General features: G+C 38.9%; 1 protein-coding gene across 1 annotated transcript; it reads left to right on the plus strand.

The window, feature by feature from the left end:
- Positions 1–1,131: 1,131 nt before the first annotated feature.
- Positions 1,132–13,840, plus strand: L(3)80fj (lethal (3) 80Fj). The gene is made up of 13 exons (XM_083038724.1): positions 1,132–1,273; positions 1,362–1,464; positions 2,564–2,759; positions 2,843–3,188; positions 3,286–7,102; positions 7,391–8,876; positions 8,951–9,587; positions 9,668–10,012; positions 10,220–10,413; positions 10,502–10,713; positions 10,797–11,050; positions 11,250–11,471; positions 11,616–13,840. The coding sequence occupies exons 1-13, from the start codon at positions 1,259–1,261 to the stop codon at positions 11,742–11,744; spliced, it is 7,956 nt and encodes a 2,651-aa protein (XP_082894850.1). The 5' UTR covers positions 1,132–1,258; the 3' UTR covers positions 11,745–13,840.
- Positions 13,841–14,835: the final 995 nt, after the last annotated feature.

The following is a 14,835-nucleotide window of genomic DNA, read 5'->3' on the forward strand; positions in this document are numbered from 1 at the left end:
ATTGGTATCATGGAGATAAGAAATAATAGGAGGGAGTGTAAAGCCTTTTAAGTAGGGGGGGTAACAACACCAAATGTGATTGGTTGGCCACAGTAATATGGCGTTTTGTATTTTTTTTTTATCTTATCTAACCTAACTCAACCAAGTAAGTGAGAAACATGTTTGGCGAATAAATCGGATCTCACATTAATTTTGTTTTAAAAAGATATAAAAGTTATAAAATATTATAAAACAAAATGCCCATTCTACTAAATACATACAGATTCGCTTACAATAGGCTTGTTTTCTATTCCTGAACTGATGCAATAAGTTAGAATGAGACAATAAAGTATATTTTGTCTCACTCTAACTTATTGCACCAGTGTGCACAGTTCAGCTAGTGCAGGAATAGAAAACAAGCCTTATATGGCATAGCACAATATATATATTACTATTGTACATACAATATATATATATATATATATATATATATATATATATATAATATCATATTTATAAATATTATTTATGAATTTTTCCTTTTTTTGTGTGTGCTTTCATTACTATTTCAAATGTCGCGCTTCGATAAGCCACACCAATATGGCGCTTAGTGTTCCCCCCTTACGTCTGTTTGCCAGTCAAGGGGGGTATATCCTCCCTCCTGTTATTTCTTACCTCCATGATTGGTATCTTTATTTTTGGTCACGTGACATTTTTTGACGCTAAAAATGAGCGTCGAGCGTCAGCATAAAAAGGCACCTTAAGAGGATACACCAATCAGATTCACGAATTTTACAACAGTTGCAAAGCTGTTTTTTCTGCTGAACGCGGCCAATATTGTAAAGTAAGGCAACTTCACTAGATTTTGTGTTAGCCAAAAAATGGAGTGTGCATGCGCGAAATGAGTATGATTTGCACAAGTAAAATTTTTAAATCGATTATCTAATATGATCTAATTAAATATATATACTTTCTCTCTCTTTTCTACATTTCATACTATTTTTTAAAATTATAACAGTAGTATGATCATTTGATAAATAATATATATAATATATAGTAATTGGTGTTTAGAAAGCTAGTTAAAAATAAAGCGGGAGTATAAAATGGAGATAAAAAAGTGTATTTTATTATTTTTAGATTTGTGCGTTCGAAATGCTTCCTTCGAGGTGACAGGAGACAGGGGAGATAGAAGCCGCACGCGTTTCGATTCTACTAATCGTATATTCGTGTGCAAATACATAGAGCGGCGCTTTAGAATCAGTCCGGTTTTTGAAGAAATATGGCGGATGTTGAGGTGAGCGAGTCACGTGGAGAACGCGAGAAAATATATTTTATTATCCCTTGCCGCTACGTTATTATAATTTGCGTGTGATTTGTTGCAGCTAGCAAAAGCTTTGAAGGATTTACCGAATCGAGTTCAGACCGCCAGCAAGAAGGAGCGGCGTGAAATTCTGCAAAATGTCGTCAACGTATTATCAAACCCCGGTAAGAATCGTATTAGGGAAACGTATTACTTTTTGATAAGAGAGATAAGTCGTTGTTATACATTTTTTGGATCGTAATATACGATAATACGGAGAATAGATCTGTTTCGGATTGGAGCACAACTATCGTGCTGTATAATTTATGTGCCCTTTCGGAGAGAAATGCATGATATATACTTGTTTTTGTGGAAAGTGTACTTATTTTTACAATATTGTCTTGTAATTGCAATTGTTTTACATATATGTACATATATATGTATCTTGTGAGATTCTAATGTATTGAAAAAATCTAATCATATATGATGTAAAAAATTATCAATGCATATTGATTATATTATTGGAGTGACTATACGAATGATAACTTGACATCCAAGTTTTTACATTGGATATAATTAAAGATGTTGCATATATTTTTATGAAAATTATATAACATACATTGTGGATATTAAAAAACAATTTTGAATTGAATAATATATTGTAGTTATATTTTTTTCTTTGCAAAAAGATTTATTATAAAAAAAAAAGAAAAATGTATGTATTATTTGTGAACTTAAATATTATTTTATTGTTAGATGTTTTTACTGCATCGTTATATGTTTGTGAATCTAGTTAAGAGTTGTAGTTTTATATTCAGTTTATTTAAGAAATTTAAGTAAGAATCTTTTAGTAAGGTATATACAAGACCAATTAACTAGTAATAATTCTTACCTATATCTTTACACCAAAATAATATTTAAAAAATAATTAATAAATTATATATGAGATATAAAAATGATTACTATTGATTATATATAAACTTTGCGTATCATAATAATAATTATCGGATTCACAAAAAATACTTGTAGTCCAAATATATTTATATAAATTGTTTGACTTACCTTTTTTGTCTTTAATATTGAATATATTTATGTATTAGATTTCAGTATTGATAATATATTTTGTGTATGTGATTTGATCGAAAAACTATTGAAAAACTTACATTTTTACTTAAAAATAAATTTTTATCGATGATTTAATTAAATTTATTAAAAATTATGTCTATTATAATATGTTTTAATTTGATAATTATGTGTATATGATTTGCGAATTGTTTATTACAGGCATTAATGATAAAATTGTCAATGGAATCTGTAAGGTGGTATCGCTTACCTTACATAGGTATAAAGATAGTGCTTCTCAGTCCTACGTGAAAAATCTAATTGTAAAACTGCTTAAAAAACAACCAGAAGCTACTATCAAACATATGACAACTGTTATTTCAGAGCAAGCTACTTGGCATAAAAATGTGATTGCGACGTAAGTCTAAAATCAGGAATTATTTGTTGTTTGTATTTATGTATAACGATGTAATTGTAAATATTCTCTATGTTCTTTTACAGTTTGAATACCGCTCTAACTGCACATACTGCATTAAAATGGTCAAATTTAGTTATTCTTCATGGATATAACGTATTGAATAATACCGAGATGAATGAATATTTAGCGAAACTCATTGAAGCACAGGCAAATTTATCTGCCGCAGCTTTGGCATCTGCAGACAAAAAACTTGCAAACAAGGTGTACGCATTACTCGCATATGAATGGACAGCCACTAAGGATATAGAAGTTATTTATGTGGAAAATTTAACAAAATTGGAGCTTGGTAATGGCGTAATTATTCTAGCCAGCTTACTTACGAAATATTTAGTTGCCACAAAAAGAAATGATTTGGTGGAACAATTGAAGGTAAATATTATATTAAGAATACATATATAATTATAATTATTATGTTATATTTATAATTATTATGTTATAATATATATTGCATTTTTATTTATTTTAGACAAACATGATAGACATTTTTATAAAAGTGACGATAAGTTGTAAGAAGAAGCCAGATTTATATGTGGTGGATGTAGCTGTGCCACTTCTTCGGAGATTAACTCACGAAGAATTCAAAACCCAATTACTTCCTGCTTTACAGAAAGCTATGTTGCGAAATCCGGAAATTATCATTGAATCAGTCGGTTACATTTTAAGTGGATTAAGTCTTGATTTGAGCCAGTATAGCCAAGAGATAAGTAAAGGATTATTTGCCAATCTACATTCTAAGGAAGATTTAGTAAGAGATGAAGCGGTTGGAGCGTGTCGCAAGCTTGCTTTACAATGTTCCGATACGACGGCTCTGGAGACACTTCTTTCATCTGTATTCGCAGTGTTTCACGGATCAGAGGGTAAGCTTACGGTCGCGACTCACAAGATCTCCGTGTTGCAAGGAGCCGGCAATCTTAGCTATAACGTAGCTTCGGGTAGCAGTGTGCAGAAATTGGCCGAAACGGCGTGCGAGCATTTCGTCAAAGTGCTGGAGACAGAGGTTCACGAGAAGACGCTGATACAGGCTCTCGAGATGATGGCACTGTGGTCCAAGAAATTTTCGTCCGCTTTACCGAAAATCGTAGTGGACGCTTTCAAGAAAGGCATGGCGGCGAAAACATCCACCGCCGCGGTGCGTACCGCTTACATCAAGTTGTTCTTCTCGACTCCCGCCACCCCTTACTCGGGGATAATAGCGCCGATCCTCGCGCAAGCGATAACACGAGCTATGCAGCAGTGCGCGCAACCGACGGCGGTGACCGAAGGTCTAGTCGCTTCGTATCTCTTGTTGAAGTTTGTGTTAGCCGATCAAGTGGAGAACGACAAGCAGAATGTATTGTGGAACGCGATCGACGAGCAAATATTTTTCTCCGAAAAGTTTCTGTCGATGTGCGGCGACGATATTTTGTATCATCTTATGTTGCTATGCGAACGATTAATCACCGAGTTTTCCGATAGATTGAACGAGAAAGCTTTAACCGGGATTCATCGAGCAATTGTATCTTGCGCTACTGCCTCAAATTCCACGACGCGCCAACGATGTTTCCCATTGATCAAGAAGATTATGACCGGTTTGAGTACATATACGCCTGCACAGGCTCTATTAACGGAGTTTAATAAGTTTTTGGAGAACGTTAAGATTAAATCGGAGTCGGATAAAGATAGTAAAGAGGAATCTTCGATGGGGGAAATTACCGGCAGGTGTCTCGCAGATGGATTGTTCGCCATATGCTCGGGTTCCTTTTTATTCGAAGGACCGACTTATCAAATGACTAGAGACGCTCTACTTCCATCTCATCACCCGGCGTTGCTCAAAGCCGTACCAAATCTGTGGTTCAAGATCGCTAAGAACTACAATCTCGTACCAAAGGACTTTTTACGTAGTTACAGTAACGAAGTGAGGAAGATGTTGATTCAGAATTATAAACCGATACCGACTTACGAAAATGCACTTGTAAAAATCGTATCTCTCGCACCAGACGCTTTTCTACCCGCGTTAGTATCGAATGTTACAAGTAAACTTGATGATCCAGAAATTTTAAGAGTTACCAAGGACGAATATTTTACGTATCTCACTCCCGAAGGAGAGCTTTATGACAAGAGTGTCTTGCCTGTGAATGACGAGAACGATATTCTCAATTCCATGAATATGAAGAGAGAAAGTAAAGTTTACTCGTTCAAGGAACAGCAAGAGGAGCTTCAACTGAGACGCGAATTATACGAGAAACGAAAACGAGAAGGCAAGATAAAGGAACCGAAATTAACACCTAAACAAGAAGAGACTTTGAAGGCGCAGATCGCGAAAGAAAATGGTATTCGTAAGAGATTAACCGAACTGAAAGCCAAGATAGATAATACCGTGTCTCTAGTGACATGCTCGATACGCGGTAATAAGCAGGAACTGTCCTTGTACTTGAAGGATCTTTTACCGCCCATTTTAAAGAACCTGGGCTCTCCATTGGCAGCTCCCGAAATGTCGGAGCTTTATATATCCCTTCGTCAAACAGTAACCATGGATAATAGCGTGATTCTAGGTGATCTTATCGCTCATGTTACATTGCGGCAATTGCAACCGCAGTGCGATTTGGATCAAGCTTGGGAAGAGGAGAATCTCGATGTGGCGGTTAAAAGAACGTTGAATCTTATACACACGGTAACGATCAAGAAGAAGGAATTATTCACGGCGCCTGCATTTTGTTACGTCTTTCCCTTCATAAGAAAGACTTTGCTGTCGTATAAGGACGACGGTATGATTGTACAGGGATTACAATTGATTCAGGAACACGCCAAGCAGAGAAGCGACAGCACTACCGACCTGAAAGACATCAGACATCCTAGACTTTTGCCGCGTAAACAAATGTTCGATTTGCTTATCGAACTTATGGAGACCACAACAGGTCGAGTGCAGTCACACGCGGTGGCGACCTTGCTAGACGTCGCGCAATCTGGCAGTGGTCAACCAGGTACAGCAATCGCTACTAGCGAGGATATAGATTCCTTGATCGGTGCGTTACAGAATTCGCTGTCCACTGTGAGGGACGCGGCTCTTCGAGGACTGACCGTGATACGACAAGCTTTCCCGTCCCAAAAGGAGGATCAGGATCAGCTCGACAGACTTACCAGAAGAGTATGGATCGCTCGATTTGACGTAAATGAAGATAATAAGATTCTCGCTAGCGAACTGTGGGACGCGGCCGACTTTACCGCGCGCCCGGAAGTCCTTTGCGAGGAACTAATTCGGGACATCGCTCATCCGGTTGAGCCGGTGCAACAGGCAGCCGCTCACGCATTAGCGGAGAGCTTGGCTAGTGTGCCCCATTTAACGCCGTCCGTCTTGGACAGTCTGTTGCAGTTGTATCAGGAGAAATTGGCCATGATCCCGCCGAAGTTGAACGACTTTGGTCGCGTCGTCGAGCAGCCGATCGATACGTGGGGTCCGCGACGAGGGGTAGCACTCGCTCTAGCCCAGATAGCGCCGCTTCTCACCGCTGATACGGTACACCGGCTCATCCAGTTCTTCGTGTTAACCGGACTCGGAGACAGGAACCAATACGTACGCACCGAGATGTTAACCGCCGCCGTCGCGGCGGTCGACCTTCACGGTAGCGCCAACATAACTTCGCTGCTTCCGGTCTTCGAGGATTTCATGGACAAGGCGCCGAAGATTGGCAGCTTCGACTCGATCAAGCAATCAGTGGTGATTCTCATGGGGTCGCTCGCGAGACACTTGGACAAGAACGATCCGCGAATCAAGCCGATCGTGATGCGTCTCATCGCGGCTCTCTCTACGCCTTCGCAACAAGTGCAGGAGGCCGTGGCCAACTGTCTACCGCATCTGACGGACTCCATTAAGGAAGATGCGCCGAAAATCGTGGACAATCTGATGGACCAGCTGCTCAAATCGGACAAGTATGGCGAGCGTAAGGGCGCGGCATACGGACTCGCGGGTCTCATCAAGGGTATGGGAATTCTCGCGTTGAAGCAATTGGATATTATGAGCAAGCTGACCAACGCTATTCAAGACAAGAAGAACTACCGACATCGCGAGGGAGCGCTGTTCGCCTTCGAGATGCTGTGTACGATGCTCGGCAGATTGTTCGAGCCTTACATCGTGCACGTTCTGCCGCACTTGCTGCTGTGTTTCGGCGACTCCAGTCAGTATGTAAGAACTGCCACCGACGACACTGCCAGAGTAGTGATGAGTAAACTTTCCGCCCACGGCGTTAAACTCGTTCTACCGAGTCTATTGGCGGCTCTCGAAGAAGATTCATGGAGAACGAAAACAGGTATAAGTCGTATCTTATTGGCAAATAATGGAGCAATTTTTCTATAATCTCGTTAACTTTTTATTGGCTTTCAATGTATTATTTTTGTATTATTTTTGATACACATAAGACTAATGATTGTTATTTGTTTGAATTTAAAATACAAAATTGCTTTAATACGTGTGATTATATTACTATTCAAAGTAATCTCTCTAGTAAAATAAAACATATTAAATTAAATTAGTTATTTATTTATTAATTAAAACATGTTAAATTGGTATGTATAATTCACGTGTTGTTTATACACAGGATCTGTCGAATTACTCGGTGCTATGGCATATTGCGCGCCGAAGCAGTTAAGCAGCTGTTTACCGAGTATCGTTCCCAAGCTGATAGAGGTACTCAGTGATTCCCACACAAAGGTGCAAGAAGCTGGCGCGGAGGCGTTGAAAGTCATCGGAAGTGTGATACGCAATCCGGAGATTCAAGCGATCGTACCGGTATTGTTGAAAGCATTGCAGGATCCCTCGCACAAGACCGCTACTTGCCTGCAAACGTTGCTGGATACACAGTTTGTTCATTTTATTGATGCTCCCTCGCTAGCGTTAATCATGCCTGTTGTGCAACGTGCGTTCCTCGATCGTTCGACGGAAACCAGAAAGATGGCCGCGCAGATCATCGGCAATATGTATTCCTTAACGGATCAGAAAGACCTGACCCCGTATCTGCCAACCATCATACCAGGTCTGAAGACGAGTCTGCTCGATCCCGTGCCTGAAGTACGTAGTGTATCGGCGAGAGCGCTGGGTGCTATGGTACGCGGAATGGGCGAATCTAGTTTCGAGGATCTCTTACCGTGGCTGATGCAAACGTTGACCTCGGAAACCAGTAGCGTCGACCGATCTGGCGCCGCGCAAGGTCTCTCCGAGGTGGTACGCGGACTGGGCGTAGAGAAACTTCACAAACTCATGCCCGAGATCATCAGCACCGCCGAGAGAACTGACATTGCGCCCCACGTGAAGGACGGATACATTATGATGTTTATATACATGCCAAGCGCGTTTACCACGGAATTCACACCGTACATAGGGCAGATCATTAATCCGATTCTGAAGGCTTTGGCCGACGAGAACGAATATGTGCGGGAGACCGCGTTGAGAGCGGGACAACGCATCGTCACCCTTTACGCCGACTCGGCGATAATGTTACTGTTACCGGAATTGGAGAAAGGTCTCTTCGATGACAATTGGCGTATTCGATACTCGTCCGTTCAACTATTGGGCGACTTATTGTACAGAATCTCCGGCGTGTCGGGCAAGATGTCGACCGAGACCGCGAGCGAAGATGATAATTTTGGTACGGAACAGTCGCACTACGCCATCATAAACGCTTTAGGCGCGGAAAGACGGAACCGCGTGTTGGCCGGTCTCTATATGGGTCGGTCGGACGTAGCTCTTATGGTACGCCAGGCGGCTCTTCATGTTTGGAAGGTAGTAGTGACGAATACACCAAGGACATTGCGAGAGATATTACCGACCCTGTTCACTCTTCTATTGGGATGTTTGGCGAGTACGAGTTACGACAAGAGACAAGTGGCAGCGCGAACATTGGGCGATCTTGTGCGAAAATTGGGAGAGCGAGTTTTGCCGGAGATTATACCGATCTTGGAGAAGGGTTTGCAGAGCGATCAAGCCGATCAGCGTCAGGGAGTGTGCATAGGTCTGTCGGAAATTATGGCGAGCACGAACAAGGACATGGTACTGACTTTTGTCATTAGTCTTGTCCCAACGGTTAGGTGAGTATATAATTACCGTCCTTGTAAAAGAATGCTGATGTTGTGCAGGTATTTAGACGAGGCGACTTTTTCAGGAAAGCGCTCTGCGATCCGCTGCCGGAGGTTCGACAGGCTGCAGCCAAGACTTTCGACGGTTTACATTCCACGGTGGGCGTTCGAGCACTCGACGATATATTACCGGCCATGTTAACCCAACTGAACTCCCCCGATCCAGCGGAGGCGGAGAACACGTTGGACGGTTTACGTCAAGTGATGGCAATCAAATCGCGTGTAGTACTACCGTATCTAGTCCCGCAATTAGCTTCCCCGCCAGTGAACACGAAAGCGCTGTCGATATTGGCCAGCGTGGCAGGTGAAGCCCTGACGAGGTTCCTTCATAGGATCTTGCCAGCATTGCTTACTGCTCTCTCCAGTGCGCAAGGAACGGCGAACGAGCTGCAGGAATTAGAGTATTGTCAGACCGTAGTTCTTTCCGTTACCGACGAAGTAGGCGTTAGAACTGTCATGGATCAGCTGATGGAGGCCACGAGAGCGGAAGATCTTTCGAAACGGCGAAGCGCCGCGACATTGCTATGCGCCTTCTGTCGCGACACTCGCGCCGATTACAGTCAATATGTGCCGCAATTGCTGAGAGGTTTGATCCATTTGTTCACCGATGAAGATAGAGATGTATTACAGATGAGTTGGGAAGCGCTTACGGCCGTTACAAAGGTACCAGTTTTGATCAGAACGAAAATAATGCACAATAATGACTTCTACAGGATTATTAATATCGTTGTAATTTTTTACAGACTCTATCATCTGAGCAGCAGATAGCGCATGTACAAGATATCAGGCAAGCCGTTCGATTTACGGTGTCTGATTTGAAAGGTCAAGAATTATTACCCGGATTCTGTCTTCCTAAAGGAATTACGCCAATTCTGCCGATCTTCAGAGAGGCTATATTGAACGGTTTGCCCGAAGCAAAAGAACATGCGGCTCAAGGATTGGGAGAAGTCATAAAGTTGTCCAGCGCGGCTGCATTACAACCAAGTGTCGTGCACATTACTGGGCCACTTATTCGAATCCTCGGAGACCGTTTCAATTGGAGCGTTAAAGCAGCCGTACTGGAAACACTCGCGATATTACTTGGAAAGGTTTGTACAAAATTAGTGAATAATTTTTGCCAAGACGAGGATTCGCAATTTATATTATGATGTGATTTGCAGATAAAAGAAATAATATACTTGTACTTAAGTATAAATTATTTTATTACAACTTATTCCAAGTGAAAAAGATAAAATGTTGTAATTGTTACGTTGTAATTGTTTTTGAAATATAATTGATATGTCTTCTTTCAACAGGTTGGTGTCATGTTGAAACAATTCTTGCCGCAACTGCAAACTACTTTCTTAAGAGCGTTGAATGATAGTAATCGACAAGTCAGATTGAAAGCAGCTTATGCTCTTAGCAATCTGATTATTATTCATACGCGCGTCGATCCTTTATTTACTGAACTTCACACTGGTATCAAGACAGGAGATGATCCAGCAATAAGGTAATCTTGATGAACAAATCTACGGATATATTCTTTTTTCGTGTGTTTTCAAATATTTTATAATAATTTAATATTAATTATTATACAGAGAAACGATGCTGCAAGCTCTCAGAGGTGTATTGACCCCCGCTGGTGACAAAATGACTGATCCAATGAAAAAACAAGTCTTCGCAACGCTCAGCAGCATGCTTAATCATCCGGAAGATGTCACGAGAAACGCAGTCGCCGGTTGTTTTGGTGCGCTTTTACGATGGTTGAGTCCAGAACAATTAGCAGCTACATTTAACGATCACTTCTTATGTAAGCTTATAAAAAATACAATATGTGCAACTTAGATTTATACTTTCAAGAATTAACAATGTATTTCTCTCATATTCGATTAGCTAACGATGTTAATGTCGACTGGACGCTCAGGCATGGACGCTCGGCCGCTCTTTTCGTAGTGCTAAAGGAATCACCCACTACGGTGTACAATCCTAAAGAGAAGGATCGCGTATGTGCAGTGATACTTTCATACTTGGCTGCGGACAGAGTGCAAATAGTCATGAATGGCGTACGAGCGTGCGGATATCTATTTCAATATCTCATGAATGAATCGCTACCTGTACCACAGCAAATCTTGTCGCCTTTCGTGAGAGTAAGTTCATTTAAGAATATATATTATAATATAAATATATTCGTATTTTATTTAAAAATTGACGAAAATAGATTGTTTGCAATAATAATTTTAGAAAAATTCAGTATGAAATATATATGTTGAATGAAATATAACAATATTTTGTAAAACATTAAAGTGTAACATCAACATTTTTAACATCTGGTAAATTAAATTTTAGTCAATGAATAATAATAGCAACGATGTGAAGCAACTACTCGCTCGAGTTTGTATACATTTTGCGCGCAACATCCCGCCTGAAAATATGTCGGCCGAACTGCTCAGGGCGCTTCTACCGATGTTGGTGAACGGAACGAAGGAGAAGAACGGATATGTCAAAGCGAACAGCGAACTTGCGCTTATCGCGGTGCTTCGATTGAGGCAGGGTGAAGATGAACATCAGGTTAGTCCTTAGTTACTTTTTATTTCATCATTATTTTCGAACTTTATATTTCATTTTTGTATAAAATGATTACATCTCTTCCTCTCCCACATAAGGTTTTTTTTTGTGCTGAATAATCATAATAATCTTGTTGTCATCTTCTAGCGTTGCATGGCTTTCTTGGATGTTGGCGCAAGAGAGTCTCTGTCTGATGTGGTCAGCAAAGTGTTGCGTAAAGTTCTCTCTCAGCCGGAGGGCAAAGTAGAGGAATTAGACGATACGTTACTCACGTGAGAGCTATTGTACTTTCCAGGGCTTATTACGCACTATACACGTTCCAATAATCGTATTACCCGTTATTATTCGCCCGACCTCTATAAAGAAGAGATTTATCGTTCATGTATCAGTTACATTATGAACAAACTAGTTCGTTCAACATTGTATCTCGATAAGCAATTAAAGAGCGTAAAGCGGAAAAGTCGCTCGATGGCATTCAAGTTACTTAAGCTAAAATGTCCCGAGCTGCATTACGCGATTCAAACTAGGATTGTATATACTTTTACGAGAGAGATGTTTCTTATTATTCATATGTATATATCGGCCATCTGACATCTAATAATTCTAAGGTCGATAATTGCACTACTTCGATTCGCACAGACATTTTCACACTTAAGACATCAGAGGTGACATTCTGAGGAATCCATTATCGAGACTATTTTTTTTCTTGAAGATGAAAGACTTATTATTTTAAACAGTTTCTCCATTCACATATTAAATAAATAAATACATTATAGACTTACATACTAATCATGATTATACTATGCATTTGCTGCATCAAAAATAAATCTTTTTATTTACTATAAGAAAAAAATATCGCAAAATTGATTCACAATTGATTCGAAGAATGGTTAAAGCTATTGAATTGTAAGGAACATGATAAATGGTATAGAAGCTATTATAATTAGATTTTATCAGGTTTGTTTTATTTTATGCTTTATATTATTTCGTAGAGTTATCTATGTGTATAACGTAGATTATATTTCAGAGTAAAAAAAAAAATATAGATGTTGTCGAGACAGATCCCGGATATGGACAAATCCGAATATTCAGATCTCTATCCAGCTGCAATTATTCGATCGCGATTGGATTTGATCAAATTGAGGATCTGCCTATATATGTATAGAGGTTGTTAAATCGGTTCGAGCTGCTCCATGTAATGTCGTGATACTCCTGGCTCGATCATTGAAATGTCTTTAAACAGAATAATCGGCATCTCATATCGCATCTCATATATTTACCTCCGATTTTCGCACCTGCATCTTCCATTGCGCTCGTAATACTTTAGAATGTATGTGTCGGACAATCGCAGGATTTTATACTTTTATATGATTTTTAACAACTGATCAAAGTTTACTTACACAACACACATGATACAAGCATTTCACATAAAATTTTTTTTTTTTTTTTATGATAGAAGAGTTTTACAATAACTTTTGGCGAGCACAAATATAACAAAAATGGAGGCAGTGATATGATGGACCAGAAGTAACACTCCGCTGTGGTCGTTTTCAAATAAAAATAATTACGCGATGTATTCGTGTATTTTGCTTTAACTTTTCATACTTCAAAGTTTTCATAAAAATAGACCGGTTTCATGAAGTGACGAAATACATTATGAATATTAGGCATAGGTTGTACGGATGTTAATTTTGGTTAATTATTTTTTGTTAGCTTTTTTAAGCCCTTTAGAATAAACGTGTTAAATCTTGATGACAGATTCTTATGGATTAATCGTACAATTGATTTTTCTTACACGTTTGTTTAAAAGATTGTTTAAAAGAGGCAGACTATCATAGATTTATAAATTTTTATATTATATATATATATATATGATATATTGTAATCAAAAAAAGTCCTTCTGTCTCTCTCTCCTAAAAATTAGTTTGCACAGAAATCTGTTTAATTTTTTCAATCAAATTATCAAAAACTAATTTTTTTTTGCATTCTCACAGAGATTAACATTAGATTATTTCAAAAAATCCAAAGAATTTGTCATAAAATAAAATTTGTCTCTTTTTAATCTAAGATAGACAGTTATTTCTTGGCTCTAAAATATTCTCAAAGCGCGAATCTTTTTTTATTCTCTTTAAAAAATTATGTATTATTCGCGCCGATTAGTTCCATCCATAGTTTGGAAATTGCTTGCGAGATGCGCAAAAATGTTTGCAATGCTCGACCGATAAATCACATATAAAACAAATATATTATGACTTTCTTTTATAAACCTCCTTTGTCATGAAAAGAACAAACTTGCAAGTTATATTTACGTAAATACAATATAATAATTTATTTTTTTTTCCCAAGAATTTTTAACGCAAAGCATTGCTGTAGAAAAAACATGATACAAACGTGAATTAATTCATAAAATTTTAAAAGATAAATCATGTATATAATCGGCGCAATATGTGTAAAAGTCTCTTTTAAAATTAATTTATGCAAAATTTTCATTTTTATTAACATTAATATTGTACATATCTATTATATTTTATCATTTTATCTTTTTTCTTAATAGTCATATTTATCAACGTACTCTATTTCTCCAAATTACGTAACCATGTGGATTTTTATACGATACTCGTATGCTATTGATAATGCAAATAATTAAAAATATCGTCAACTCTTTCGTGTATAGAAAAAGAGAGAGTTAAACGATACATTAACAATGAATTCCCTTATCTTCGAAAAGTGGAACGCGATAGACATATTGCAATTGCGCGACACGAGGGGGAATTTCTCTTGAAATCGCGCGCGCGATATACCGGAAGTGCAGCCCGGCACCCCGTCGTGCATCGGCGCAATCGTTCGCCGCAAAAAAAAAGAGAGGGAAAGAACGCGCGCGAAGATACAGGGACGATGCTGCACGAACGCAGCTGCACGAACGGTTATGCAGTTCCGCCGATGCACTTCAAAGCGTGCCGTCGCCCACGCGCGAAAACTCGCTTTACTACGTCCGGAAGCGACGCTTTACGATCCCCCTGCGCGTGATCGCGAAGGAATATTAAAGAACCTGCTCATCCTTTCCTCCTCTTGACGCGAAGGTCCCACGTACGAAACGATCGCCATTCTTTCAGGTAATCGCGATAAAAATTGATTGATTTCGAAAGCGCATCGAAAGATTCTGAATATGTAACTTATTGTTATATATATATATATATATGTGTGTGTGTGTGTGTGTGTGTGTGTGTGTGTGTGTGTGTGTGTAACAAGAGAGTAATAAGATAAATAATATGATTTACATATATATATAAAATAATATATATACATATATATATCGTATTATATATTATATAGTTTATATTACTCTTATATTGTTTCCTTTTGTTTA

Source organism: Prenolepis imparis, unplaced genomic scaffold (assembly GCF_030444845.1).
Source record: "Prenolepis imparis isolate NDT839.2.m4 unplaced genomic scaffold, iyPreImpa1.0 SCAF_5, whole genome shotgun sequence".
Classification (NCBI taxonomy): domain Eukaryota; kingdom Metazoa; phylum Arthropoda; class Insecta; order Hymenoptera; family Formicidae; genus Prenolepis; species Prenolepis imparis.